The sequence below is a fragment of the Diachasma alloeum genome, unplaced genomic scaffold (genome assembly GCF_001412515.2).
Source record: "Diachasma alloeum isolate Michigan unplaced genomic scaffold, Dall2.0 Dall_scaffold_00910, whole genome shotgun sequence".
Lineage (NCBI taxonomy): Eukaryota > Metazoa > Arthropoda > Insecta > Hymenoptera > Braconidae > Diachasma > Diachasma alloeum.
The window spans coordinates 176517-186949 of NW_021681028.1; the positions used below are offsets into that span (position 1 = coordinate 176517).

The 10433-nt window shown below is 35.7% G+C and overlaps 1 protein-coding gene across 1 annotated transcript; it reads right to left on the minus strand.

Moving 5' to 3' along the window:
* Positions 1-851: 851 nt before the first annotated feature.
* LOC107045297 lies at positions 852-3100 on the minus strand. The gene is made up of 4 exons (XM_015267511.1): positions 3067-3100; positions 2194-2324; positions 1843-2049; positions 852-1652 (listed from the first exon to the last, which is right to left on the minus strand). The coding sequence occupies exons 1-4, from the start codon at positions 3098-3100 to the stop codon at positions 852-854; spliced, it is 1173 nt and encodes a 390-aa protein (XP_015122997.1).
* Between the last annotated feature and the right edge of the window lie 7333 nt (positions 3101-10433).

Below are 10433 nucleotides of genomic sequence, written 5' to 3' on the forward strand. Positions count from 1 at the left end.
TCACTCCCCTTTACCGCTGAAAATCATTCAATTAAGGAAACAATTAATTAAATGATTTTCCAATCATTTTCACTTTCAGTACCTAAGAGGTACTGCAATTCAGTACCTTTTGGGTACTACAACAACGGGAGAAAAGGTACTAAAATTCAGTATGCACTTTTTGTAGTGATACGTGCTTCTATTATCATCATCCTATAAATTAACACTAATTTCATCCAATTGATTAAAAACAATGCAATTAATCGTGCGAATATGAATAAATAGTTCATCTATCAACTTTTATGTTACTTCCAGATATTATTTACCCTTTTTAGCCCTAAAAATGACAACTACAATCAACCACGCAATAATCACGCTACAGTTTGGCCGTAATGGCAAGCTATCCAGGAATTTTTATAAAATGGATCCAAGTTTATTGACTATAAAAGTCTATATTCTGTATTCAATGCTCATAAAAAAAACGGATGTTTAATATACGGAAAGTTGCGAGTGCGATTCTGCCTTCGGGAACTTTTTCAATTGAGACACCGACGAGTGGTAAATGGCTGATCGAGCAAACTAACTGCTCCATATAGGTTTCCTATGCTTCCCTGTCTCACTTTAATTACGATTCTGGAATTCTGATTAAAGTGTGCATGTAGTGTAATGTAAAACCCACAATGGCATGCATAGAAACAGCTAGAACATTCACTCGGACCCACAAAACGCTGTGAGAGCCCGAAAAATGGAAACAATCTAATGGAATGCCGACAAAAATTCGATAGAATTTCCTAGGGAAAGTTCTAAGTATTTATGCTCAATTATTTTATACGCTATCACTCCTCTCCCCCAATAGCAATATTTTCTATCACCTACCGGGACTCGAGACTTTCTCGTTGACTCTCCAGTTTTGTAACAGATGCTTCTGAGTTTTTCAGTATCTTCTGCAACTCTCTAATTCTCTGCTCCCCGTTAACGTCCATCTGCTTCAACTGTCCCTCCAAGTTCTTAACACTCCCCAGAAGATGCGATATTTTTGTCTCATTCTCTTCCAACTTTCCCTCCAGCTCCTTAATCCTCACTTGAGCCTTCTGCAATTGCCCATCCACAGCATTCTTTCTTTCTTTGAGTTCCCTCAGCTTCTCAACTTCGCTGTTTAACTTTGTTCGTAATTGATTGGCTATGTCGTCTCCAGCATTCTCCAGATGTTTGATTCTAATTCGACAAGCATCAATTTCACTCCACAAAATTGATATTTTACTCATTACACTGCTTCTGAATTCATCCTCGACTTTTTTTGCTGCCTCTAGCCGTGTCACCAAGTTCTCGTGATCCACCTCGAACTCTTTGAGCTCCAGCATCGTTTCTGAATCTCGTGGTTGATCTCTAGGGTTCATCAACCGATGAAGAACTCTGGAGTATTTTGTTAATGTGTCTTGACAGACATCGAAGAGGTTTTTAGAAGCATTATCCAACTGGAGTTGAATACTTGAAATAAATTCTTTAGTGACTGTCGAGCCCACTACGAAAGTTGTCTCCCCACCTCCTAGGGTCTGCAGAGTCTGATCGCAGAGGAGCTGGATTGCATCGATTTTACCTGGATCTTTACCTCCAACTGCAATCAACTTTTCTCGGAGTTGGACCACGTCTTCGTACATCTCGATTGCACATTTCTAAGGAGATAATTTGTTTGATCAAGGAAGTGCTCTGTTGGAATGAAGCATTTCTAATTTCCAATAAGAGATTCTTGCAATTCAAGTTGAATCTTTGAATTTCAAGATTTTTATTGAAATGTGTTACTCATCGAATTCAAGTTCGAAAATGATATTAAAAGTAATCATTATCATGATCGTAAATACTGACTTGTTTCTCGACAAGCTCCTTCTTGAATGTCACGTACTTATTTCTCTTTACATGCAGCTGATTCTCTAGTTGTCTTCTGTGCATCCCGGATGGTACACTCGAGGCTTTCTTTGGCATCGCGGAATTACAGCTCTTTGATGCAAGACGTCGGCTAGAATCTTTCTGAGCCTTTGCCAATGGGATCCCTACGAACCCATGGGTGTCTGTCTGATGGATTGGGAATGATAAAGTAGAGGATCAAGTAGAAACGACGAAAAAAAAATATCAATAGGATTGGAGCATGGTTCTTAACGGCCATTGCCTCTTTTAACCGTCCTTCATGTCATTATTTTTTTTTTCAAAGATACTCACCCCTGACATTGAGCTACGATGGACATTTGTGGGGATTCTACTTCTTCCATCAGTAGCAGATGGTGGCCGAGGCTGGACCTGGGATTTTGGAATTTTGGGGGGGTATTGATCACTTAAATGAAGATACTTATCTGAAATGGTTGAATTCAATAAAATCAATAAGGAAGTGGTGAAGCCTAACGAGTTAATTTTCTATATCTCGTTGAATATCAAATTGACTTAATAATGAGGAAGTTGGAAAAATAGTAAAAATATGCATAAGAAGTTTTTTGAAGTATGAAAAAAATATTTTGATCAGTTACACGCACGAAAAAACTGAATAGAAGGTCTATTGTTCTTTTCTTTTCATCAAGAATATGAAAAACAAAATTTAATTCAAGCCCAGAAAATACTATAGAAAATATCTCAATAGAAGAAGTTGTATTGAAAAATCGAATTTCATTGACGTTTTCAATAGAAAACTTCAATGGATTTGGTCCAAAACTAATAGAAAATTCTATAGAAATCGAATACAATTGTCCAGCGAACTCTAATATTCTTCTATTAATTTTTTTCATACGTGTACCGAGGGTCTTATTTGGAAAATTCCGATATAATACAATCAGTGTTTAAAGAAATGGTGAAACCATTTCAAATATCAGATTTTACATCTTGTCTTTCTTGAAGAAATTATTCCGAGAAAGTATCGATTTTGAAGAGAACTACTAGTAAACCGCTTTTGTAAAAATTTGCTGGTGCTACCAAAGTCTGTCAACATTTCTTGGTGAAATTAATTGTTTTTGGGGTAATTGCGTAATGGATGAAGTTGACATTTATGATTTATTACTTTTGATCAGTTCAATATAAAATTTATTTGATGAAGTTAGTTTTTACCTGCTGATCGAGTTTCGTTCAATGAAGACAACATGATGGAGTGATTTAATTGTACACTTTTACATATTTCGATGAATTTAGAAGAGTCCAATCTGGCATTTCATGCAGCGTCGAAATCAAAAGCTAATCCCGCTTCTCTACTTGACATGAAAATAGTCTTTAATGGAGAAAACAAAAGATTGGCAACAAATTTACGTAGCTAAATTCATTCATTCAGTAACATTAATCTTCAATAATAACACCCCGACATCTTCAAAATGTTCTATGTTCTATGTGTCTCAGGCCGTCCAACTTCCAGGTTTTACGGGCCGTTATCCCTTTCAATCGGGACGTTTCGTTTATTAGGAGGCACATAATATAGAAAAAAAACTTGCCATAATCCCTCTTGATTAGGATTTTTTCGTTAATAGTGGAAGTCGATTGTAATAAAGATTATTAAACTAGAAAGTCACTTTTATTTTCAGCTTGATTCAGACCGAGTGACTCAGACTAGGCCAATCCGAATTCCGGGTCTGATATAAGTCAAAAAGTGGTTTATTTCAAGTAGAAACGGGTCCAGCCAACATCGGTTTAAATCAAGCCGAAAAATCAATTTGAATCAAACCGAAAAATCGGCTTGAATCAAACCGAAAAACGGAGTGATTCACGCCGAAATTCTGCCTGTTTCAGGTGGTAGATAGCGATTTGATTCTAATCGATTTTTTGGTTTGATTCCAGTAGATTTCTCGGTCTGATTCAGGTTAATTTTTTGGTCTGATTCAAGTCAATTGTTCGGTTTGATTCAAGTCGATTTTTCGGTCTGATGCAGACCGATTTTTCCGTTTGATTCAAGCTAATTTTTCGGTTTGATTCAGACCGATTTTTCGATTTGATTCACACGGAAAGAAAAAGTGGATCAGCTTTAGAAAAAAGTTTCTAAATTTTAGAAACGGTGGTTTCTAAACTTCAGGTTTCTAAAATCTACACACTTTTTTCTAGGTTTTAGAAAAAAATCGTTTAAAATTAATGATCCAAATTGGGATTAATTTTAAACTAAAATATACTCGATTTTAGACCAAATATTTTCTAAAATCTAGAAATTTTTTTTAATTTTTGAGGGAGAATTTTGCAAAAAGGGGAGTAGTGATATCTGGGGGAGGGGGCTTGTAAAGAGGAGGGTTTTTCACAGATGTTTTTAGAAAGGGTGGGTTTTCGTTGGAGTTTTTCAAAAATATCTTCGAAACTAAGGGAGATAGTGAAATTTTAGTGAGAAAGTGTGAGGGGGATTCTCTTTTTGCTTCCGAATGAAAGCTTTGTAATCGTGAAAATTTAAGTTTCCGATTTTTTATGTCAAGGTAACTAAATACGGTCTAAAAAGTCCGAATATGCGATTTTTAGATGGTGTATGTATGTATGTATGTATGTATGTGTGTGGTCTTTTTTGTATTTTCTATTTTTTTTAATTTCTCCATAGGGGATCGATGAATTTTCATGAATTTTCTCATAACTATAGACTCCCATAAACTCTATCCATTGGAACCAATTGGAATTAAATTTTTCGTCGAAATTCGGAAATATGAGTATTTTTTCAAAAATCGATTTTTCAACGATCACTCAGAAAATTGTCATTGAAGTGAAATTATTCAGGGCTTAAAAAATTAATATGGATAGCTTGTTGATCGTATCAGAATATGATGAGAATCGCACCATTCGTTATTAAGTTGTAGCATATTGTTTATGAAATTTTTTTTTTTCATATTTTTCGTGATAAACTAAAAAAATCATCTGCAATATCAAAAATACGGCTCAAAAAGTTTATTTCGATACTTCCTTGATAAAGTGAGAAGATAATGGTGATACCATTATTATTTGTCAAGTTGCACGATAGCGTTTTACCTTTTATATCAAGAAGGTAAAACGTGAAGTTTAGCGTGTCACAAATTTTGCCCCCCTCCCCGCGCGGGAGTCGAACACGGGTCCTCCGCATGCCAACCCCGCACGCTAATCACACAGCCACTGACGTCGGTGAAAATTCAATGGATAATTATTTTAATAGATTTTTATAAATACGATGGATCTGATAATTGAGAGAAAAAAAACAGTATTCTTAAAACGAAAATTCCATTCGGAAGCTAATTGCTAATTTATTAGCAGCAACAACTATATGCATTCCAATGAAATGCAATTATCCACTTATTTTTTCCATTGGTCCAAGCTGGAAAATTTCAAAAATTTCAAAAATTTCAATGTTACGTGGGAGGTTTTCTCGCTCCCTTAATTAAGTCTTCTTTCGACTTAAAAACTATGCTCAACTATCTATACCCTGGCAAGTAACCAGCCACTTAAGTTAGGTGGCTGTTAGGTGGCTAATCGGGGCAGTCTTGTTTTGGTGTAAAAAAGGGTAAATGATACCTGAAACCATTATGGATGTTAATCTATGAATTATTAATGAATTACCTTACCTTTAGTAGCTTTAATGACATTAATTTCCATTAATGACGGAAAATAACTGTTTGCGTTGTGACATTGTCTGGTCCTTTAATAAAAAGGAAAGCGTAATGGCTGCCGAATGAGAACTCGAATTGAGAAAAGTCGAACCGATTTCTCTGGAAGTCGAACTCGAATGAGAACGAGCTTCGGGAAGTTACTGTCAGATGGCATTGCTTGGGAAATTGGCGCGAATTTCGAATCACATTTCGAATTAGAATTAGAATACAACATACAAGTACATCCTCTTATAGGTAATGTCTCTTAGACGTGTAAATCGTATATGTATCGTGGACTATGAATATGAAAAGGGAGCCCATTCAATAAAAATTCATAAATAAATGATTTGTTAAGGTTTTTCCGGTATTGTTTACTTAAAATGCTGACTGATTTCTTTTTCTTAATTCCCGTGGGTACATTGGTTCTGCATATCATACGTGGATATTTAATGGAGATGCCTATTTCATGTACACCGGATTGCTTTTTCATGTATTGTTTAAACAAAAAGAAAAAAAAATCAATTGTCATAGGGAGAATTTTGTTCCTGAATATGCCAGACATTTTAACAAAGTTAAGTCGTTATGATATTTGCCTCCATCCCGACTAATTGTTGAGTAAATAATGATAAATCAATTCGTTCGTCATTGTTTATCATTTTTTATCAATCAAACGGTTCAGTGAGGGGAAAAATAATGGAGACCAATCTTTTTTGAAATGTCTTGAATAATAAAAAAAAAAATATATGTTTTCCCATTGAAAATCGATTTTTTGTATTGAAACAAATTATCTCCAAGAATAATTTGGAATACACGGAGTAGATTCCTTAATGAATCATATTCCTTATGTATCATATAAAAAACATAAGCAATTGCATGAAATATGAAAGAAAATGTAATCAACATTTTTAGTAGGCAATATCGAAGAAACCTCAAGAACCCTAATGAATCGAACTCCGAGTTGACTCTGGGTTCATGGACAAAACCCAGAGTTGACTCTGGGTTTGATTCATCAGGGAAATCATCTGTTTATGAATTCATATTGATGAAACCGTTGCAAATACGGAAAAATGTTTCCGGACATAATTTCTTCGGAATGTTGGGTGTTTCTATAGGAAAAAAAATTCTGTGGAAAAGAGTCAATTAACCGGAGGCTCCTGCGAGCGGGAGGTCGCCAATATAGTGACCGCCTGTACCGGCCTGGGTTTTCTGTGGTGTCCCATGCTACTCCTATGTTCTATAGGAGTGCGAATGCGGTGCAATGTAGAATCCACAGCCGCATGCATAGGGTTGGATAGGGCCGATTAACCAATCAGAGGGCAGAAAGGGCCGGAATATATATAAAAAAAAGAGTCAATTTGTCAATTGTTTACATACTAAGAAGATCAGGTCAATATAGAGAGGAAGGACTTTTGGAAATTTTTCAAATTTTTCAAATTCGGTTCACTGAGTCTGAATTGATTCATTATTTTGGGCTTTTTTGGGATTTAAATACCAGCTGAGTCACGTGAACCCGAAAACTGCAAACTGGGTGAAATGAAGGAGCAGAAATTAATCTCCTCGGATATTTTTCAAGAATTCAACTGAATTTTCAAGTTCAAATAGAAATCACAAGGATTTCTGAATTACATCAGAAAATTTGAAAAAAATTCAAATGATGTATCAAAGTTTCAAGTTCAGGAAATTCTCGAATAATTGTAAAGATAGCTACAAGAAATTTTATAATAATTGTTTTGCACTCCGAACAAATTTCATTGATAATTATGATGAAAATCCCAATCAGTCATCACAGAAATTCAAAATGAGTGAAACACTCACTGAAATATTGAAATTGAACAAGTCATGAACCGAAACAAATAGTTCTCATTAATCGCAAGATTCATTAGAATGAAATGAAAGCAAAAGAAGGCATAATGAAACAGCATCAACTTTGCGACTGCACTCTGATTGGTTGAAATGAGGAAGGAGAAAACAATTTTTAGAAAATCGAGGAATTCAATCAATTCTTTCAACAAATTGACAAAATCTTCAAGTTACATGAAAAAGAAATTCATAAGATTTCAGAAGATCATGTAAGATAGAAAAAATTTCACATCATTCATCAAAGTTNAGGAGAAAACAATTTTTAGAAAATCGAGGAATTCAATCAATTCTTTCAACAAATTGATAAAATCTTCAAGTTACATGCAAAAGAAATTCATACGATTTCAGAAGATCATGTAAGATAGAAAAAATTCCACATCATTCATCAAAGTTTCTGAAATCTTTCAATGAAATTGTGAAGAACATCATAAATTAGTAGAGAAGACTTCAAATCAGCGAAAAGATATCAGGATTGGTTAGATAATTGTTCCAGAACAAATAATTGAATGTTTTTGGAGGGGCGTAAAGGGGAATGGCGATGGAGGAAAAATCTGAAAAATTCTGGGGTACCGAGCATTTCATGCCCTGGATAGAATCTCGATTCCATATTACAATTAAAATCGAAAGTCTGTCAAATTTTATTCAATGAGCATAGAAATTAAAAAACAGAATCACTCATTGAAATATTGAAATTGAACNATCATAAATTAGTAGAGAAGACTTCAAATCAGCGAAAAGATATCAGGATTGGTTAGACAATTGTTCCAGAACAAATAATTGAATGTTTTTGGAGGGGCGTAAAGGGGAATGGCGATGGAGGAAAAATCTGAAAAATTCTGGGGTACCGAGCATTTCATGCCCTGGATAGAATCTCGATTCCATATTACAATTAAAATCGAAAGTCTGTCAAATTTTATTCAATGAGAATATATATTAAAAAACAGAATCACTCATTGAAATATTGAAATTGAACGGGTGATGAACAAAATCGATTGTTCCGTTAATCTGCATAATCAGTATTATGAAAATTCTTATGAACAATTAATTTAAGAAAATGTGAAAAGAAGAAAAGGCATAATGAGAGAGCATCAACGTCGCGGCCGCGGCGGCGCTAGTATTTCTAAAATATCAGGCAATATGAAAAGGTGCGTGTTGAGACAACAAGTGACAATCATCGTAAATTCCTTAATCTCTCGAATATTCAAAATATATTTATTCGGGTTACCGCAGTAAACTCGAGATAATCCCCAATGGTAAAGGAAATAATTCGTAAACAGTACTTGCCTGAGAACTCTTCACCCTTCAGAAGCACGCAGGGCCATGTACACCGTTACCTATTTGTTGTCCTGTGTGTTCGTGCTTGATCTAATTTAATTATTGTATTGTGGGGAATAGGATGTTATTCAGTAAAGAGAAAGATTATCGAATTACTGAACAGTCTGCATTCTAAAAAATGGAACTTAACTAACTTGATAAACAGAAAAACGAATGATTTTGCTACAGGCGGATCGTCACCCAAAATAATAATAATAGATACCCTGGCGATCTGGCATCTACGGTTGTGAGGAATTGAGGGGTTCAATATTCGCGCCCTGAAATAGATCTCCAGTTGACTTGAATGGTCACAAATAAAATTAATACGCGAATCAAAATATTGTGGTAACACAAACGAGTCGCCCGCGCGATCTCGTCCTTCTGCCTCGAGCTGTCTCACTGTTCGCATCACCTGTCACGTAACTCTGACAGTGGTCTCTCTGGATTGAGATTGACGAAGGAACTCGTCTACGCTAGACCTAGAAGCCAGGACCAAGGACGCCAGAAACTCCAAGGGTTGGAGTCTAGCAAGCCACTAGATTCCTGATTGACGATTGGTGGCGGACGGATGGCATCGGTTTTCAACTGACTCAGATGAGTACCGAAATTATATTTCTCTGGGGATCGAGATTTGTTGGAGACGCGTGAGTGAACGAGGCTATTGTGACTCGTGATAGAGGCTATTCTGTGTTGATTTGAAGGTTTTAGTCAAATCTGGGAGAATGAACATTTTACTATCAAAGTAAATGAAAGACTATTGCAACGATTTTATGAGATAATTTCGAAAAGACTGTTTATTTTTAAAACGACTGATCCAGAGTGAAAACTAGAGTTGTTAGAGTGGATGGATGAATTGAGTAATTTAGATTTTTCAAGGAATATTTTTTTTCTATGTTATTATTGTGTCGAGTCAAACGATATTTAACGGAATTTTGTAATTTGGTGATATATTCATTGCTGACAACGAGGAATAAAAACCGTTAGAGTTATTTCTCAGATTGTTCGTGTCTAGATAATTATTTTATTTTAAAATATTCCTCGTAATATCCTCTCCCTTTTATTTGGTCAGAGTAAGTATTATTTGATTTAATTTCTCTCTAATTTTCGCATTTTTCACGGTGTAGCGTAGATGTTCCGTAGATGTGGGTAGATGTGCATTTTTGAGCATAAAAAACATGAAAATGATCGAAATAAAGTGGAATAATGATTGGGAAGTTAATTATCAGAAGATTAGTGTCAGTTATCACTCATTAATTGAGTTTTTTTGATGAATTTGAAGAAATTACTGCTAGTGTACTTAATGCCACTAGAACGTCGTGTGGGGGGACTCCGCGAGATGGCGGCAGTGCCGAATTACCGAGTAGGTCGGTCAAGTCAGCAGCACAGCAGCAGTCGTAGGCCAGCCGCCTGCCGAATGAGTCGACAGTGGGATAGCATCGGCCGGTTTTTTAATTAATTTTTCAATGATTAATCAAACAATTGATTTTTGATGTATCATTCTCAGAGGGGTCGAATTTTTGGTTCTTTGATGAGTGTGCGAGGGGTGAGGGGAATTATTTTTCTGACCCTTAATCGCATTGAGGGTAGTCCTCGTGGGCGGGGGGGAATTTTTTTTTACCTTTCTGATCCTAAATCGAATTGCTGAGTGTGCGAGGGGGGAGGGATTTTTCCTGATACTTCTGACCCTCAATCACATTATGGTAAGTCCAAGGGGGGGGGGGGGGGGGA